The 20,873-nt window shown below is 44.4% G+C and overlaps 1 protein-coding gene across 1 annotated transcript in view; it reads left to right on the top strand.

Annotated features, from left to right (window-relative positions):
• ABHD2 (abhydrolase domain containing 2, acylglycerol lipase) overlaps positions 1 to 20,873 on the top strand; it is a 110,211-nt gene that overhangs the window by 68,278 nt on the left and 21,060 nt on the right. Inside the window, exon 5 of the mRNA XM_060005450.1 lies at positions 16,102 to 16,285. Coding sequence (XP_059861433.1) covers positions 16,102 to 16,285 — 184 coding nt within the window. The remainder of the gene's footprint in view (positions 1 to 16,101; positions 16,286 to 20,873) is intronic.

Here is a 20,873-nt window from a genome sequence, read left to right as displayed (position 1 = left end):
AAGAATGGGTTTTTAAAGAATGAAATTTTGCTGTTTGCAACAACACAGGTGGACTTGGAGGGCATTATGCTAAGTGAAATAGAGACAGAGAAAGACAAGAAAATAGAAAGAAATAGAGACAGAGAAAGACAAGTAGTGTATGATATCACTTATATGTGGAATCTAAAAAATACAACAAACTAGTGAATATAACAAAAAAGAAGCAGATACACAGACATAGAGAACAAACTACTGGTTACCAGTGGGGAGAGGGAATGGGGGAGGGGCAATATAGGGGATTAAGAGGTAGAAACCTCTTATTTTGTACCTTAGGTATAAAATAAGCTATAAAGGGGAATTCCCTGGTGGTCCAGGAGTCCAAGGACGAGGGTTCAATCCCTGGTTCTGGAACTAAGATCCCACAGGCCGTTCAACACGACCGAAAAAAAAAAAAAAAAAAAGCTACAAGGATATATTGTACAACATGGAGTATTTTCAAATATTTTATAAATATAAGTGGAGTATAACCTTTAAAAATTGTAAATCACTATATCGTACATTTGTAATTTATATAATATTATATATCAACTATACTGCAATTTTAAAAAATAAAAGAATGGGTTTTTAATAAACGGTTCCCTGGACTGATGAATAAGGAGCAATCCTTCAGCAAAGCTGGCCTGATACATTAGAGCAAAGCCTATGTTTGTTACTTTTCACTGGTAAAGTGAGGCAGCTCAACTGTTAACAAGCTAGAACTGAAAAATCTTCATCACACTTAGTCCTGTATTGACTAGTTGCCTATTTATGGACTTTCTATACTTCAGTATAAATATATTTGTTGACTTTTATTTCTACACCTAATATCATTCATTTTTAATTACTGTTGCTTTGTGATATGGCCTAATATCTGATAGGATTCACCCTGACCCATTGCTTCTTCAGCGTGTGCGTTTGTCTCTCTGCGTGTTTATTTTTTCAGTTGAACTTTAGAATTACTTTGTCAAGTTCTGTGTTGAGTTTCTGTACCAGTCAAGATGGACTCGATTATGCTGTGGAAACAACCCCCAAATCTCACTGGTTTAAAAACAAAGATTTATGTCTTCCTCACATGACAAATCCATCCTGGCTTGGCCGGGGGTGTCCTATGTCCCATCACCATCCTCACTCAAGCACCCAGGCTCATGGAGCAGCCCCCATCTGGAGCATTACCCGTAGAGGTCACAATTTATTGGCCAAAGCACATTACATGGTCAAATCTAACTTCAGTCGGGTGGGGGAGGTGTGTTGTTCCCAGAGAGGGAAGTAGATTTTGGTGAACTCTAGCACACTGTATCACAATTTTTGAATAGAAATTTTATTGTATAAATTAACTTGGAAAAGTTCGTTGTTACAGTGTTTTCTTATCCAGGAATGTGGAACTTCCCTTCAAGTCTTCCTTTATTTCTCCCATAAAGAACTTCTAGTTCAGTGGTTATCAACATTAGAATTCCCCTGGGGAACTTCTGAAAGATACCAAGGCCAGGGGCCAGCCCCCAGGAGTGTAAGGTTCCCCCCGCCCCAGGCTGAGAGCCACAGTTGTAGGTCTTACACATTCTTTGTTTCCTCTTCAGTTTTTTTCTTTTACCTTTTTATTACAGAAATGTTCAAAATATAGAAAAGTAGAGAGAATAGTAAAATGAACTCAGAATAAACCCCTCTGTACCCATCACTCAACCTCAACAAGTACTCAGCTTCTGGCCAATCTTATTTCATCCATAAACCACACCTTTCCTGCATCCCCCTTCCAAGATTGTTTTGGAGCAAGTCCCAGACAGCCTATCATCTCATCTGTGACTGTTTCAATGTGATGCTAAGGTACATGGACTCTCTATAAACTGTTTTAGTTTGCTAGGGCTACCAAAGCAAAATACCATAGCCTGGGTGGCTTAAATTAAAGAAATGTATTTTCTCACAGTTCTGGAGTCTAGAAGTCTAAGTTCAAACTGTTGGCAGGTTTGCAAAGGCTTCTTTCCTTGGTTTATAGATGGCTGTCTCTCTGTGTGTCCATGTCTGTGTCTCTGTCTGTGTCCTAATCTCCTTTTCTTTCTTTTTTTTTTGTCAAATATCCATACCATTTGTTTTGTTTTGTTTTTGAAATTTATTTATTTATTTATTTTTGGCTGCGTTGGGTCTTTGTTGCTGCACGCGGGCGGGCTTTTCTCTAGTTGCAGGGAGCGAGGGATACTCTTAATTGCGGTGCGCAGGCTTCTCATTGCAGTGGCTTCTCTTGTTGCGGAGCATAGCCTCTAGGCGTGCGGGCTTCAATAGCTGTGGCTCGCAGGCTGTAAAGCGCAGGCTCAGTAGTTGTGGCGCACAGGCTTAGTTGCTCTGCGGCATCTGGGATCTTCCCAGACCAGGGCTCGAACCCATGTCCACTGCATTGGCAGGTGGATTCTTAACCACTGAAGCACCAGGAAAGCCCTAATCTCCTTTTCTTATAAGGACACCAATTATATTGGGTTAGGGCCTACCCTAATGACCCCATTTTAACTTAATTACCTCTCTAGAAGCCCTGTCTCCAAATACAGTCACATTCTGAGGTACTGGGGCTTAGGACTTCTACATATGAATTTGGGGAGGACACAATTCAGTCCATAACATAAACATAGCACAATACCATCATCACACCTAAAACTTTAACAGTATTCCTTCATAGCAGTTCAGTTTCCCCAGCTAACTTCTTTCTTTGTTATTTTCCTTTTTAATTACAGTTTGCTCAATTCGGGATCTAAATCAGGTCCCATATATTACAGTTGTCTCAAAGGTTTCTTAAGCCTCTTTTAAATCTCCTTCCCTTCACTTTTTTTTTTTTCTTTTTTTTGGCTGTGTTGGGTCTTCGTTGCTGCATGCGGGCTTTCTCTAGTTGCGGCGAGTGGGGGCTACTCTTTGTTGTGGTGCACGGGCTTCTCATCGTGGTGGCTTCTCTTGTTGTAGAGTACAGGCTCTAGGTGCACGGGTTTCAGTAGCTGCAGCACGCGGGCCCTAGAGCACATGGGCTCCAGTAGTTATGGCTCGCGGGCTCTAGAGCGCAGGCTCAGTAATTGTGGCGCACGGGCTTAGTTGCTCCACAGCATGTGGGATCTTCCCGGACCAGGGCTCGAACCTGTGTCCCCTGCATTGGCAGGCGGATTCTTAACCACTGTGCCACCAGGGAAGTCCCTCCTTCCCTTCACTTTTAATAGACCCAGTCAAGTCAGCCTCTTCCATGTGGGGTAACTGGATGTGACATGAGGGGGGTCCAGATACCTGGGACATGGCACAGCCCATCCAGAACATACGAGGGCACCAGGCACTGGCCTGAGGGGCCTGCTGACCTCAGGTCTGCCCAAGTTCTGTGTGGAGGGCCCTTCTCTTGTCTCACCAGGTTTCAGCTTGTCATGCAGGACTCAACCAAGATGGCACCTTCTTAGAGAACCCTTCCAAGACTCCCCTCGCCCCCAGTCATTCTCTGTCTAATCCCCCTCTTCACATTCTTCAAGGCACGTATGGTTTGATGAAATGTTGTATTTGTTTACATGTTTATTTCCTGTCTCTCCATCCCCAATTCCCCTCCACAAGTGCCCGGGGTCTTTGTGCTCCTGTTCTAGCCCCACAGGGCCTCGAACCCTGCTTGGCCCATAGAAAGTGCTCACTAGGTCGGTGTTGCCTGAATGAGGACTGAGAGGAAGGGTGCGAAATGACAGTTTGTGGATAGAAGGTGATGTGCAGACTAGCGTGCCTCAAACAGGTGTGCCTTATGGTTGTATGACCTGTCCTTATGTAAACCGTGTCGCTCTGGAGCAGATGGCAGGCCTTCCAGTCACTGTGATACTCTTGGGGCCTTTGGAAACTGTGACCTTGACCAGAGCAAACTAAAGAGGGCATCAGCATGAAGCCCTCATTCTTCATTTCCTGTTTCCCCCCCCCCACACACACACACCTCTCTTTCTGAGAAAATTGCAAAAGACCTTTTCCTGCTTATCAAACTAACTCTGTTCTAAACCACGTAAGCACTAATCCCTTGTTATTGGGCATCTTTGCTGATGTGATTAGAAATTGTTGAAAATAGATCTCTTGAACAGAAGAATTTCCTAAATGGATAACCTTACATTCTTGTGACTTAGAATCACATGAATCCTTAGTTCTGCCTTTGAAAGATAAATTCATTAAGGAAAATCCTGCATGACAGCAGTTACCATTTATCTCACACTAACAGTGCCAGGCATGTGCTGAGCATGCACGGGTATTACTTCCCTTGATCCTCCTGATGCCTCGGAGGTAGGCGTTAGTTTCCCCACTTCCCAGGCTCAGGGAGGTTAAGTACCTTGCCTGGGGTCACACGACCAGTAAGTGGTAGGACCAGCATTCAAACTGCGTGATTCTTAACTTCAACTCAGTACCACCTCTGCCGTAGTGTTCATTTCCTATTTATGATATTGCTTATTAGAATAAAGGGGAGCAGGGAGATAGTTGAGCATTAAAAAGATTTGTCCCCACTATGGTGGTAGTGGTCATTACTGTTTTTATTAGTAGCTGTCGCTTACATTGCACTTGTTGTGTGCCAGGCACTGTTCTAAGTACTTTATAGGATGTATTAAATCAGTCATCCCCCTTTTACAGATGAAGAAACTGAGGCCCGGCAAGGTTGAGTAACTTGCACATACTGTATAGCACAGGGAACTCTACTCAATACTCTGTAATGGCCTAGATGGAAAGAGAATCTAAAAAAGAGTGGATATGTGTGTATGTATAACTGATTCACTTTGCTGTGTACACCTGAAACTAACACAACATTGTAAATCAACTATACTACAATAAAAATTTTTTTTAGAAAAAGGTTGAGTAACTTGCTCCAGATCACAAAGCTGATGAGTGGGTGATCCAGGTTTCCATCCCAGGCAGTCTAGTCCTGGAGTCCATGCTTTTGAACAACTACATAGCCTTTCCATGTAAGGGACTGCATCCTGCTGATACTTCTAAGGAGTAAGGAAATGGTTCCCAGTCGGATACATTTTAGGTTTAAGGCAAAAGAGCAGCCAGGAGCTTCTCAGAGCCACAGAAACAGGCCTGTTGGGTTTGGGCTCTGGTTTTTGTTTATCTCACATCCTACAGACATTCATGAGGCCAGACCCTGTGATGAGAATACAGGTGGGAATTCAAGTCCCTGCTTTCCGGAAGCTCCCATTCTAGTGAAGAACAGCTCACCATCGAGGGAAGGGGGGGAAACAGTCCCAATCAGTCTGCACTTACTGGCTGGGCTTGTCCAAGAAGAATATTTACCAACAGCAGCCTTTTTAAGGACAGGGGCCAGATTTTAATATTCAATTTTTATATTATGTTCTTGTTAATCTCCTGCATATAGCGTATCACTTAGAGAGAGTTGCTCAGGGAATGCCTGCATAAGGAAAAGGCAGTGTTTTAGAGTCCAACAGATGGGAATTTGAATTCCACAGTTGGGGAAGTTAGCATTAATATAAAAGTACACAGCATGAGGCCCAGCAAATACCAGTAAATGCCAATGATTATTGTCTTTATTAGTCTTTCACTCTTACTTTGTGTTTTCTGTGAGCCCACTTAGAGGAGAAAAGGTGAAAGTTTACTTGAACAATTAAATGGCCTAGCCTCTATGTCGGCTTCAAACAGTTGACTGCCTGTGAACTGTCATAAGGGCCAATTTGAGAAGCAGTGCTCGTTGAGCATAAATTTCTGTTTTGAGCTTGGTCTGAGTTATGACTCTTTTTACAGGTATGGCAAGGCCCCAGTGGTTATTTTGAAGGGTGCAGTGCTTGCTTTCCAGCTTCATAACCTTCAGTACTGGCTCCTTGCCAAATCTGGTGGGCCCAGGCTGAGGGTAGGGGGGGTGGTCACACACCTCCAGCTCAATGTTACTGGCTTCTATATTCAAAATCAGTACTGGAAAGTTGTTTTTATCGTAGTACATGTTTATTAGCTATATTTTAACTTTCTAAAAATTATTTTCATTCTTTAAAAAATTTCCTTACCACTTGCCTCAGAATAGTTCATAGATTTTTTTTTTTAACCAGCAGATATTAAAGATTTCCCTTTTGATGAGTTACATGACATTATCTGATCTGACCAAAGACAAAATGTGAAACTGTTAGGATGACTAGTAGAACCCACAAGGGTAGAATTTATCAGTCTTTTAAATTTCTTATTTAAGTACGATACTTTGCTGGAACAGACCGGGGGTCCATAACCCTATCTTCTGGATGAGATCAATGAATAACACTTGAAAATGAAGGAAAGCATGGAAGTCTTGAAGATTTTTTTGAAGTGTATTTATCATACAGGGCCTAATCTTTAATTGGAACACTGCGGTAGTGAACAATTGACTTAATTGATTTTTTAACCTAGGCGGTGTTAGGAATGTGAGTAATGTCGTCAGTGATGCTGCAGGGGACCAGTAAATTCAGGAAATATTCTGCTCCATCTTTATCTTTGGCTAAATGCCTTATCCCAGCAGTCCAGTATTCATATTCAGAGCAAAGTAGAGCTGGATCAAGTCCACCAGCCAAGGAAACGAACTAAAAACCAGAATGATCCAGTTGTGGTTATTCTGACCTCCATTTCTAAGACTGACCTTGATGTCTTATGACCAGAAAGTTAAGAGCCAAGTTAAGAGCCAAGTGACAAAGGGTATATGAGTTTGATCTTGATTAGAGGAAAAATTTAAGATTTTTAAAAAGTCTTTTCTATATCAGATGAAAGGAATAAAAATAATAACCTTGCATTGGTGACTCAGTCAATAAGGTGACTGAGTCCCTTAGAATCATGAGCCTCCTAAGAACTTAGGACCGAACACCAGCCTAGGACATTTTGACATTGAAAATGGTCTCAAGCGATTTAAATTACCTTTTCCTGTGAGTTTAAACAGTGAAGTGGGCTCTTCCCTTATTTCTAAACATCTGGCTTTCTTACATTAGACATCAAGCTGAGAAGAGGTACATGAAATCACAGCATCATCTTCTGTTGCTTGGAGGAGGAGCTCATTAATGTCCAATTGGGTTTAATACAGGATTTTTTTTTTTTAACTGTCTTTTGGAACCTCAATGTAAGATCAGAAAATTTTGCCTTGCTTAGGGGATAGCATTTCCATCTTAGAAGGGAGGGAAGCCCTGTACCTGGGGTCACCATATAATTTAGCAACCCAACTGGGTCACTTATGAGAGTGAAAAAGGACCTTACTAATAACTGCATCAGAATAACAGACAAACTCCAGGACTCTCTCAGGCAAACTAAGGTGTATGGTCACTCTGCTATACAGCATGCTGTAGCGGTCACCCACATGATCCAAGGCATTTTGCCACAAAGAGTTGCAGACAGTGATTTTTAAGAAACTTCTACTTTGTTAGAAGTAGAAGTAACTGCTCAATCTACCTGAAGATATTTGATTAGATCATGAACATAAATGTTTCTGTAAGCTTTTCATGTCTACCATTTTAATTGATGCAGACTCCATTTTAGTTTTTTTTGAATTTTATTTTATTTATTTTTTATACAGCAGGTTCTTATTAGCTATGTATTTTATACATATTAGTGTAGATATGTCAATCCCAATCTCCCAATTCATCCCACCACCACTGCCCCCAACCGCCACTTTCCCCCCCTTAGTGTCCATACTTTGTTCTCTACATCTGTGATGCAGACTACATTTTGAATCGTATTCATGATTCCAGATGACAGCCAGGAACTGTGTTGCCTCTGCAACAGTCAAGTGTTATAATGGCAGAAGGACACTGTGGGAAGGGAGTGGGGGGGGGGGAGGTGGGTGAAGAGAGAGGGAGAATGGGGAAGCGAAGGTAGTGAATTTGCAGAAGTTCAAGCATCTTAGTAAAACATCTGATAAGACCATCTGCTGAGAGTCATTGAGCTTGGAGAGGGTGCCCAGGGAGGGGCCCAGAGTTTAGGGACATGTTGGGGAGTAATACTGTGAGCAGAACTGTGGAGGAGCCTCGACAGGTCTGTGCTTTCTGGATGAGATCTGAATATTTAACCTTCAGACAGAAGAGGGCAGTTTTCAGCATCCTGTACCCCGGGAAACAAAGCCAACAGCACTCATTTGCGAAAATCTTTGTTTCAGAGTTAAAGACAAGGCAAATTCATATGGTGGGCAAAGAAGGCTCTCACTTTATTTCCACAACTGTTTTCTTCCCGAGTGAGTCAGCTTTGCAGCAGCTTGCCCACAGCTCTAGGAAATGACTCACACACCTTCACTATGAAAATGCTAGGGGCTGCTAGGCCGCCAACAGTCTGCCAGTGAGCCATGTTGGTAGCTGACCACTCTCTTGCATTAAATTTAGTGGGAAGGACATTTAGGTTCTTCTTTCCCGTCCCCTGCTCAGTCACGCTGGCTGATACTGTGTGCTTTCATGCCGCATGATTCAAACTTCCTTCTTACCGAACTCCATCAATGGCACGCCCACCATGTGCCTGGTGTGGAGGATACAGAGATGACTCAAAGTCTCCATCCACAAGGAAGACCACGTCTCTGGGTCCTTGTATTTGAGCTGACTGAGTCATGTTAGTGCCATTTTGGGGGAAATGGCTTTTGAAATAGATGGTACAAGAAAAAGGTCTCTCCTGTCCTCGGCAGTTTGCTTTTCCAACATAGGCCTGTGGTACTCATCTGTCTAAGGCCAGGTTAGTGCCTCCTATTTCGTCGTCTTAAAAAGCTGCAGCAAGGGCTTCCGTGGTGGCGCAGTGGTTGAGAGTCTGCCTGCCGATGCAGGGGACACGGGTTCGTGCCCCAGTCCGGGAAGATCCCACATTCCGTGGAGCGGCTGGGCCCGTGAGCCATGGCTGCTGAGCCTGTGTGTCCGGAGCCTGTGCTCTGCAACGGGAGAGGCCACAACAGTGAGAGGCCCGCGTACCACAAAAAAAAAAAAAAAAGCTGCAACAAGATTATATAAGGGCCTACTGTATAGCACAGGGGGGAGAAAAAGGTACAATCTGTTTGCAGGACATATATTAAGTTAACCTTAAAAATGCATTCCAATATACATTTTTCTGTAGACAAATACTGTTTGATTCCACTTATACGAGGGACCTAGAACAGTCAAATTCACAGAGTCTGAAAGTACATTGGTAGATGCCAGGGGCCGGGGTCGGTGGCGGGGTTGGTGAGGGGGAATGGGGAGTTACTCTTTAATGGGGACAGAGTTTCAGTTTAGGAAGGTGCAAAATTCGGGAGATGGATGATGGTGAGAGTTGCACAACAATGTGAATGTACTTAGTGCCACTGAACTGTACACTTAAATATGATTAAAAATTTTTTTAAAGTGGGCTATAGAAACATTAAAAAAAAAAGATTATATACCTAAATCTTGTTACTGGTGCTAATCCTTTAAGGATTAAATACATAGAACCTCATTACAATCCTCCTAGTATTAAAAAAACAGGTAGCTGCAGCTCTTAATAAAAGAACCCAGGGAGGGGTTCCCAGACACTGAGGGTGTTTGGTAACTGACATCCGGTGGAGATCCCGGGAGGACCCTGCATCTACCAGCGGGCTGATCCTGGAGCTGGGCAGACACCATGTCCTTGCCTTTCCCTTGCCTGGGAGAGATGGCAGCTCTTCACAAAACACCCAACAGCTTGTCTAGGATTATGTAGACCTGGCCTTTTATCCAGATCAGAAGTGCTTGAATCGAATTAAACTGAGGCTCCCAAAGTGCCTACACGATTAGCTGTAATTGCTCCTCAGTAGTGTAGCAAATCCGAGTTACAAAATCCAAGTTTTGTAACTGCCCCAGTGACATCTGAACATCTCCTCTAGGTCTCAAATAATTAGTCTCAGACCTGGATAAAGATAGGTAGGTCCAAAAGGCATCAGATGGTGAAAAAGTAAGACTTTTCACAATTGAAAAATAAATCCTGGCCGTGCAATTACTTATGTAGATTTGGGATACAAGACAAAGGACTTGGGCTATGGGGTTAGACATGGGTCCAAAGCCCGTTGCTCCCACTCACTCACAGGGCCTAGCACAGGGCCTGGAACGTAGTGACTCCTTCCCATTCGTTTGGATGATACTGACTGAGTGCCCGCTGAGTGCCAGGCCCCACAGATACAGTGGTGAACAACACCAGGAATATCTTTGCTTGATGGCGTTTATAGTCTAATAGAGAGGCTCATTCAATGGTAGAACAAAACTTAAAGATACAAATAATTAGCCAAGGGATGAAAAAATTAGGCAGAGTCCCAAGGAAATGGTGGTAGAAACAATTGACAATACGTCCCTTAGTACCATTTCTTGTACAGGCAAATAATGTCCCCATCACAAGCTGCACACATCACTGCCCCAGCATGAGGGATGTGTCGGGTGTATTTAACATAGTTGAAACTGGTCTAAGGATATTTAAACATCTTTTTAAGAAATTATTCTTGATTTTCACTAGATTTTTTAACTGGCTGGATTTTTATTGAAAAAGTAATGTATATACACAGGAAAAACATTCAAATGGTGCAAAAATCTGTATAGCAATAAGTCAAACTATGTCTTCCTCCCATCCTAGCCCCTGGTTTTCCTCTTCAAAAAAAAAAATAATAATATAATAACTGCTATAGTTTTCCAGCAAATATTCAATCAGATATGTGTACACATATAATCCCTTTAAAAACACAAGTACACACAGGAGATGGTGCCATCCCACTGCTTCGCTCTTGTTTTGGCCCCTCAGTAAGCTGGGTCAGGGTCATTCCACATCAGCAGACCGGACTCTACCTCATTCTTTTTCACAGCAATTTAACTAGTCCTCTTACTGGTGGAAATTTAGGTTATTTCCAATCCTTTGCTGCTGCAAACAGCGCTGCAGGAAACATTCTTGCACATATATCTTCGCACACATCTGCAGTATAAAGTCCCCCAAAGTGGAATTGCAGGACCAGAGGTTTGTCCTTTTGAAAGCATTAATAAATGTTACCACATTGCCTTCTGAAGGCTATTCCAGTGCCCACTCCCACATCAGTGGATGGACCAGCAGTCCCGGTACCCACACCCTCCCCAGTGCTGGGTATCGGCAAAGTTGATCTTTTCTAATATGGGCAGTGGAAAAGGATTGTGAATTGTCGTTTTAATTTGCATTTATTTAACTGTGAGTGACATGAAGCATCTCTCTGAACCGCCCTTTTAAAAGACAAAAGAGGGCTTCCCTGGTGGCGCAGTGGTTGAGAGTCCGCCTGCCGATGCAGGGGACACGGGTTCTTGCCCCGGTCTGGGAAGATCCCACATGCCGCGGAGCAGCTGGGCCTGTGAGCCATGGCCGCTGAGCCTGTGCGCCCGGAGCCTGTGCTCCGCAACGGGAGAGGCCAAAAGATACAGAAAATTGAAGATTTTACCCACCTTTCCTATCAACTCAGACAGGGGTTCTCAAAGTGTGTTCCCTGGACCAACATTGCCTGGGAACTTGCTAGAAATGAAAATTCTCATCCCACCCAGACCTCCTGAATCAAAGATTCTGGAGGTGGGACCTAGCAATCTGTGTCTTAATGAGCCCTCTGTTTAGACCCCACCCCTAGAGTTTCTGATTCAGTAGGTGGCGTGAGGCATAAGAACTTGCATTTTGAACAATTCCCAGGCAATGCTAATGCCGCTGGGCCAGGGACCACACTTTGAGAACCGCTGGGCTAGTGCATTTTTCTTGCAGTAATATTTAACCTCAATGCAGCTTTTCTGATCCACTCTACAAGAACGATTACCAGAAAGCAGTTGTGGGTATTTAGGGCTTTAAAGATTGTTTTTGTTAGGAGTTTGATGGACCCGGTAGAGCTGCCCTGTTGGGTTGAGCAGGGGTTCACCCACTACAGAAACCTGGCTTTGAGGAAATATTTGGAAAGCAGCTACCAGGGCAACAGCCCTGCTTCAGAAGCTTCCAAAAGGCAGGGCAGTGCCTCCGTGTGGGCAGATTGCTTACTGCAAGTGGAAAGGGAAGTCTGAAGAGGCTGGTCCAGAGACCAAGTGGGAGTATGCGTTAAAGAATGCTTTCTCCTATTAGTCTGAGCCAAACGGATCCTTGTTCCCTGGAACAGTGGTTCTCAGCCCTGGTTGCACTTTGGAGTCCCCTGTAGAACTCATAAAAGAACACCCATGCCCGGGTCCTACCCTCAGATAGTCTGATTTAATTAGTTTGGGGAGGGCCCAGGCATTAGTATTTGTTGTTGTTTTACAAGATCCTCAGGTAATTCTAATGTGCGGTCAGATCACAGAACACTGCTTTGGAGAAAAATCTAGAAATCTAAATTGGCCTTTTCAAGTGTTAAGCTACAATCCCTTGTTTAAATGATTTTTTTTAATTGTGGTAAAATACACAAAAATTTACCATTTTCATCATTTTTAAATGCACAGTTCAGTAGTGTTAAGTACATTCACATTGTTGTGCAATCAATCTCCAGAACACTTCTCATCTTGCAAAATTAAAACTCCATACCCGTTAAACAACAACTCCCCATTCCCCCTCCCTCCAGCCCCTAGCAACCACCATTCTACTTTCTGTCTCTGTGAATTTGACTACTCCTTGTACTTCATGTAAGTGGAATCCGACAGTATTTGTCTTTTTGTGTCTGGCTTTTTTCACTTGGCATAATGTCCTCAAGATTCATCCACTTTGCAACATGTGTCATAATTTCCTTCCTTTTTAAGACTGAGTAATATTCCATTGTATACATGTACCACATTTGGTTTATCCATTCATCTGTTGATGGACACTTGGGTTGCTTCCACCTTTTGGCTGTTGTGAATAAAAACTGCTATGAACATGGGTGTACTTAAATAATATTTTTAAAAGAGAAGAGAAGTAACAGTTATAATAATAGTTAACATTGAATACTTACTATGCCCTGGTCTAAGCCTTTTACCTACATCACTTTACTCAGTCCTGCAAACCAACTCTGTAAGGTATTCACCATTATTACCTCCATTTTACAGATGCAGAAACAGACCCAGAATGGTTTGGTAACTTGCCCAAGGTATTTTCCAAAGTTCCCTTAGGATAAAAATCATTTGGAGTATTTGTTAAAAGTACCCATTGCCAGACCCCATGCTGTATCTGTGGACTCTGAGCCTCCAGCAGGGAGCCCAGAGGTATAGATTTTCCTTGTACCCCAGGATTTGCTTGTCATCATTGGGAAGTTGAGAGCATTGGGGGCCACTAAAGGGGCCTACCCTAAACAGTGTGACCACAGAGCTCTTTCACTCAGCCATGGGGCCAGACTGCCTCATTAATGCTGTGTTTTTAAGGCCTCTTATGGCCTAAGAGAGGTGAACAAATGTCTGTAACAGGAGTTCTGAATTCTTTATATGTTGCATGCCTGAGCAGCCGTGATATCAGCTGAGTGTGTTTGAAGACTCCCCCCTCTTTTACATCACATCTCCCCATTTTAAACCTAGCGTTTCCCAGAGATATAACATTCCTTCTATTGCTACCTTTTTAAAAAGAGAAACTTGGATAAATAACCTAGGTGGGGACAAAAGTCTGGCGTTTCAGATTCCTAAGTTAAGAGTCAGGGTTCCCTCTGGACCAGCTTTTTGTTGCTCCAGGAGGCTGTCACCAGGACCCATCAGAGGCCTTCAGAATCCACTCAATTCATCAGCTATTTATTGAAGGGCTGCAAGGTGCACCACCCTCTGCTGGGTGCAGGAGGGAGAAAAATAGGAGACTTGATCTCTTATATCTCAATGGAGAGAGAGACGTACTTCCTTTTCAGGGTGACGCCTGGGTCTTTCCATGTTGGGAGGGAGCAGCTCTTGGCCCCCAGTTTTTCCCCTAGTCTTAAGCATCTTTTGCCACCTTCCAAGCCTCAGGAGCTCCGAACACTTTCAAATTGCAATCGTTAGTCAAAGTCTGGGGGATCTTGTCTGGAAAGAGGCGCGAGGGGGCCTCTAGGAGTGTCAGGAATATTTTCCGTCTTGATCTGCACAGTGGTTGCATGGGTGTAAATGCGTAGATTCATCGATTGTGCACTTTCCCGGGTGTATGTTATACCTCATTAAAAATAAAAATAAAAAAGAAGGCAGCTTTATGTGTATTGTTACACAATGGCTTCCGAAACATATTGTTAAAAAAAAAAAAAAACAGTGCTAAGCAATATGTATGCTGCCATTGGTTTTGTTTTGTTTTGTTTTTGCGGTACGCGGGCCTCTCACTGTTGTGGCCTCTCCCATTGTGGAGCACAGGCTCCGGACGCACAGGCTCAGCGGCCATGGCTCAGGGGCCTAGCCGCTTCGCAGCATGTGGGATCTTCCCGGACCGGGGCACGAACCCATGTCCCTTGCATCGGCAGGCGGACTCTCAACCACTGTGCCACCAGGGAAGCCCTGCCATTGGTATTTTTAAAAAGAGTATAGGAAAGTACCTTTTACCACATCTTTTATGTCATTTGAATTTTGCACCATGTGCATGAATAACTAACTCAAAAAAAAAACACATTTAATGCAGATTCCTGGGCCTGGCCACCATCTTACTGAATAAGCCTCTTTAGGGGTGAAACCCAGGAATGCCCGTTTCTAACACCCTCTCCAGGTGATTCTTTGTGCCCCATGGGCTGAGAACCCCTGCATGGGGTTGTGCTGGCCTTCCACTGTTAAGAGGAAGACAGATCCAAGGGGGAGCTTGTCCCGGCTCAGAAGGTCGTGTCCCTCAGGGTTTGTGGGTTAGAAGAGGAGCCGTTCAACTCTCTTAGGAATGTCCAGCCCTCTGAGCTGGCTTTGATAAGCAGGAAGATGTGGAAGAAGTCTGTTTTCATTTTTTTTTTTCAACGAACAAAATCCATACCGTCTTCATGCTGGTCTGTCTCGTACATGCCTCTTGGCAAAGTCCCTCACTTTCCCTGTTAGGTTTTATTTTAAGTTGTCTCCCTGCTGAGTCTGGGGCTGGGCCTTAGAAGGATGTGATGAACCCCTTCATTTGTATGGCCACTAACCTTCTCCTCTTCGCAAAGCTGCTGAGACATAACATGACTTCACCAACTTCCCAAGGGGATACCAGTTGACATCATCCCTCCTGGGCAGACTGGGCCCAAACACCCTCTCCGTTCAGAAGTCTCCTCTGTATGTTTCTGAATGGGTCTGTCTCCCACGGCACCTGTCCCTATGTCACCAAGAACATTTTATCCTAATCCCACAGAGCATCTTGGCCGTCCCTCTGGACTAAAGTTTGTCTCTCCTTCCCTTCCCCACATTGACAAGGCAGTCCTGTAAATAACATCCACTTGGTACTTTTCTTAACACCATGAATCATTGTACATGTGGGTGTAACATCCTATTTTGTAGCCTAAGAATCTAACCCCAAAGAGTATTGCTCTTGCTTTTGTTTACCTGTGTGTGCAAACACAGGTGCTCATGTACACCCTGAATATCTGTTTTAATTTCCATGAGTATCCAGATAGGTTTCTTACAACCCATCTTTAAAGGAGCATTGTACAAGCATTTGATACATGGTCCCTTCCCTCATGGGCACTACTAATGTCGTGTTTCCTCTAATACTGAGGGGCATCTGGGAACTTCGCTGCAGGCAGCCAAAGAGAAGTCTGCCTGTCTGGCTGAATGTATGTGTGTCTCTCTCTCTCTACACACACACACACACACACACACACACACACACACACACACACACACACACACACACACACACACACTCCTATACAGTCATCCCTCAGTATCCTCAGGGGATTGGTTTCAGGATCTCCACGGATACCAAGGTCCACAGATGCTCAAGTCCCATATATAAAATGGCATAATATTTGCGTATAACCTATGCACATCCTCCTGTATACTTTAAAACATCTCTAGATTACTTATAATACCTAATACAATGTAAATGCTATGTAAATAGTTGCTGGTGCACGGCAGATTCAAGTTTTGCTTTTTGGAACTTTCTGGGATTTTTTTTCTGAATATTTTCAATCTGTATTTGGTTGAATCCACGGATGCAGAACCAGCAGATACAGAGGGCTGGCTGCGTACGTATATATTTCTCTCTCTCTCTCTATTAGAGTCTTAACACCCACTTAGTAACCTTCCAGCTCACATTTTCTCCAATCTTTGTTGCACCCGAAATGACCAAGTCATCTTACCTCTCTGCCCATAGGCTGCACCTGGGAATTTGGAGCCATGGTAAACTACATCAAGAAGACATATCCCCTGACCCAGCTGGTGGTCGTGGGCTTTAGCCTGGGCGGTAACATCGTGTGTAAATACTTGGGAGAGACCCAGGCCAACCAAGAAAAGGTTCTGTGCTGCGTCAGCGTGTGCCAGGGCTACAGTGCACTGAGGTGAGTGATCCCGGCCACATGCTCCCAGTTCTTTCTGCCATTGGTCCTCCAGTTGGCACTCGTTTATTGAGATGCCCCAGTGCACCAGACATTGGTCCATGAAGAGCAGGGGAAATGCTGGGGCAGACTGAGCAGAAGTTTCTGGGTCTTGGATTCACCTTGTTTTGCTTCCACATCGTACACTGGATTTGTCTTATCAGACCCCTTAAGCCTGGGATATGCAGCTCTATTTTGGGATCAGATCTGTAATTGAATAAGCCAAAGCCCCCCTTAATAGCTGCTGTTCCCCTTTGGAGTCTCTGTGAGACGACTTAACTCTGTTCTTGCTCCAGGAGTTTTGTAGAACTGTGGGTTTATGAAAACAGAGGAGACTTGGTGAACCAGGGTCTGAGAACTGGGCCTTATGACCCCAGATTCCTCCTGTCTACCAAAGAATTGAGTCTCAGGTGGCATCTGGAAGGGGTCTTTAGAAACCATTTAATCCATGCCCTCACTGTCAAATAGTCATCTCTCTCAGGCATCCCAGAATCACACACAAGAGATGACCTACTGGGTAAAGGTTTACCTCTCCCCTTAGTCTCCCAACAACAGAACCCTGAAGGAGGAGTCCTAGGAGGGCATTATCGTCTGCTCTGACCTCCCACCAGATCAGTGTTGTCCTAGATCACTCCAGAGTCACCACACACACACATTCACACACACACACACACACACACACACTCATACACACCACACTCACACACACATCTTTCCAGACTCTTTAAATGCATTCATATTTTTTCCTGTACTCACTGCTCATGATAATGTCTTTTGTATTACCAGTGGGTATGACCAGTTTATTAAAGAACTCTTGAAATCCAAAATCACACAAAAAAAGTAAAAACAAACAAAAAGCTCCCTGATTGATCCAGTCTAATGCCAAAGAGTCCTTATAGTTAATAAATGAATCCTTCCTTTTTGCCTCACCTATATCTCTCATGGTGTAGTTTAAACCTATCTTGTCATTTTCTAATGGATAAGGGGCTACGTTATTTCTAAAAATATCTGTTACTGGAATGTGAAGTCAACATATCCAAAGGGCAAATGCAAGCTCGGAATTCAGCCTCTGCCTGAGCCTTAAAGCTGGCCAAAACGGAGAATTTTAATGTACCCAAAAATAGACATGAAAGACATCCCTGCTGGAACCTTCCCTGAGTTCCAGCGCCAGGGCCTAGGTTCCGGTTGTCCTCACCTGCAATATGCAGATGACGGTAATAATAAATGGTACCTACCCCATGGCGCCATTGTGAGGGTCAAATGAGTTAATGGGCGTGAACTACTTGCAACAGTGCCAGGCATGTAGAAAGTTAAGTCAGTAACTGTTAATTATCATCGTTATTCATTGTAAAAGGAGAAGTGGACTAGATCAGTGGATGACAAAGACCAATCTAGTGAACTAACGACTGCCTCACTTCATTAAGAATCACTTGGAGGATCGTGTTAGAAATAAACTCATTTTCTTGGGCCCCAGCCCTGGAGATCCTGATTCATGCATCTGCGTCACAGGGCCAGGAATCTGCGTTTGGACACATTTCACAGGTGACTCCTGAGATTTAGCCACGTTTAGCCGTCATTGGGCCTGGGGACCTCAGCGGTCTCTCCAGCTCTAATATTGCAGGACTAGGTTAGTCCCCTTGTCCTCCTGATGGGAATCCTCCCGTTCACTCCTCTCTATACTCTGGTGAGCCAGGACATGTTCCTTTATTTTGGCTTGGCTAAAAATATTCAACTCCCAATTCATAGCCATTATGTAACCAGAGTTAACCGAAGTCCCATCCTGCCCAGTGACTGGAATATTAGAGCAATGAGCAAAGGGCCCGCCACAGGATCCGAGGGAGGGAGCAGGGCCTGGCAGGAGGCCCTTGTCACCTGGCAAGTGGTCCCGTTTTTGGCAAGGCTTCTAGCATCTGTAAAAATCAGAATCGCTGAAGTCCCCTCCTAAACCAAGTGCTGTCAAATTACTGTGAACACTGACTTTGTGTTCAGAGAGCCCTGGATTTGACAAGCAGGAGGATGTAGGACAAGTTTGTTTTCATTTTTTTTTCAACGCGCAGACTCTTCAGCAACAGCCTGATTTCATTTTGCTGCAACAGCGCCATCTGCTGCTGGCCAAGCACACGACTCACGCGTTTGCCGATCCACGGTGTTCAAACTAAGGCAAAGGTTTAAGCTAGGAAACTGACCAACATCTGTGAGGTGCTGAACATTTTGCAGGCGTGGTCTACACCACTTCTCTTTGAGACCTCAAAGATCTTGATACTCATAATCACTGTCACATCAGCCTCCTGCAAAGAGGAGAGAAACAGGCAACTTTATCCTCTAGAGCACAGAGAACTAATGCTAAGGCTAAGATCCTGTGGCCCTACACACAGGAACTGGCAGCAGGTCAAGGAGACACCATCGCCTATGTGCACCCCCAACATTTTAATGAGTTCAGGTCCCCCCAACAGTTTAATGAGATCTACTTGCTAAATGACAGTGGCTTACTTTAAACCAGCATAACCTTTTTTTTCCTGCCAAGGCTTGAGGGCAATGAGCCTTTTCAGCACTGGGATGATGGCAGCCATGCTTCCTATATGCCAAGGTGGAGCGGGGAGGGCTCGTCTGCCTCTGCAGGGGCCACACAGGAGTTCATGCTTCCGGTAAATTCCTCCTTGTTGAGTCTACACAACCGCTTGTCAGTGATCCATCCCCTCCCTCTGGCTTCTCGTCCCTATAGCGCACCTCCCCACTAGCCAGAGCCAGTTCTAGGCTCAGAAGCCAGCACCTGCTTGCTGTAGTTAGAGCAGACTAGCTGCTGCTAAACTAGCTCACCTTTGATGAGGTGCTGAACCAGTGAAGGAGGGAAACAGATGTGCCAAAACTACATGATATCCAGCTGACTTAACATGTTGCCTCAGGATAAAGAGCAGCCAACTAACTAGCCCTGGAAATGTGTGTGGTCAGACTCAGCCTAACTCTCTGGTTTAATTAATCGTTTGAAGCTGTCATGAAGACCTTCATTATAAATGCATCCAGTGAATAGCAACCAGACAGAAATGCAAGAGGGAGAAGTAGTGATGCCTAAAGATTACCCGTGATTAATTCATTCATTGATTCTTTGATTCATTCAGCAAGACACCCTTCTAGGTAATAGGACACAACTGTGAACAAGGCCAACAAATTCCCCACCTTCGTGGAGCTTAAAGAAAAGGGAAGGGAAGGTCTTGTAGTCTCATTTCAGGTAAAATCAAGTCGTCATTGCTGAGGAAGCCCTCAACAATCTTGCACTGAAGAATCCGCCAATAATAATATGAGTAAATACAAGCATTCTGTTGCCATTTGGGTGTAAGAGATAGTCTGTACCTGCCTAATGGCAATAGAATGATGTTTACACAGCAGCAAACCAACAAATAAATGTCACTAATGGGGACACGCTAGGCATATGGGTGCCAAGGAAGTCTTCAGTCAAGTGGGGAGTCAGTGGGGAGGGATTTTTGGAAGGAGGTGAGGTGGGGCCAGAGGCCCCTTACAGGGCAGTGGAGGAACCATCAGATCTCCCTAAATGCAGTATGTTTCTGGCTAAGTGAGTGCATGAGCACCACTAACTCGTAGCCACTTTAACAGCCCAGCATTTTTAGCAGGGCCTTCCTGTCACAAGGAAGAGGCAGGCCCCACTTTTCCTGCCGAATTATGCATATATTCTCTCTTTTGCAAATGGGCAAACTCCAGACTATGGATAAGTTTATGACAAAAGCAAGCATTATCGTTCATAAAGTCCCTCTGTAGAGCTGTAACTTCATCAAACCTGTGTTCATAGTCGAGCTGTAAAATAATTTTAATACTCAGTAATTTTTTTAACAGAGCCCAGCAAAGGAGGAAAATCTGCTGAGTTTAGACAAAACTCCATGGACAGAATTCCAACCTTAAGAAACAGCTTAAGGGCTTCCCTGGTGGCGCAGTGGTTGGGGGTCCGCCTGCTGATGCAGGGGACACAGGTTCGTGCCCTGGTCCGGGGGGATCCCGCATGCCACGGAGCGGCTGGACCCGTGAGCCGTGGCCGCTGGGTCTGCGCGTCCGGAGCCTGTGCTCCACGCGACGGGAGAGGCCACAGCAGTGAGAGGCACGCGTACCGCAAAAAAAAAAAAAAAAAGAGCTTAACTTTGCCACCACTGGGTTATGAAGCTAACCAAATGTTTTGTCCTTGGGGATTTTTGTTTACTTTTCATTGTTAATTTTTGTAATCAGAAAAATGAGGGTGTATGATATGCCGTTTGACCCATTAATCCCATTCCTGTAAAAGTGCATCCTAAGGGAAAATATTCTGATAAGGAAGAAAGGGGGTTGGTGGGTGGCCATCCCTACCCTTGTCTGGCCACAAAGCCCAGACAGGCAGGTGTGAAGAGTTCTGGGCCCAGTCCCTAGTAGGGTACGGAGAGCTTTTCTTTTGCTTGCAGTCTCAAGCTGAAGTAGCTGGAGGTAACGACCTCTCCACAGGTCAGCCCTGCCCCTGAAGGGCAACCAGCTGCCAGCCGGGAACCTTCTGCTGGATGTCTTGGGCACAGAGGTG

This window comes from Delphinus delphis, chromosome 2, assembly GCF_949987515.2.
Source record: "Delphinus delphis chromosome 2, mDelDel1.2, whole genome shotgun sequence".
NCBI lineage: Eukaryota > Metazoa > Chordata > Mammalia > Artiodactyla > Delphinidae > Delphinus > Delphinus delphis.
Note: the sequence above shows the minus strand (reverse complement) of the source record. Positions and strands in the feature narration are given on the sequence as shown.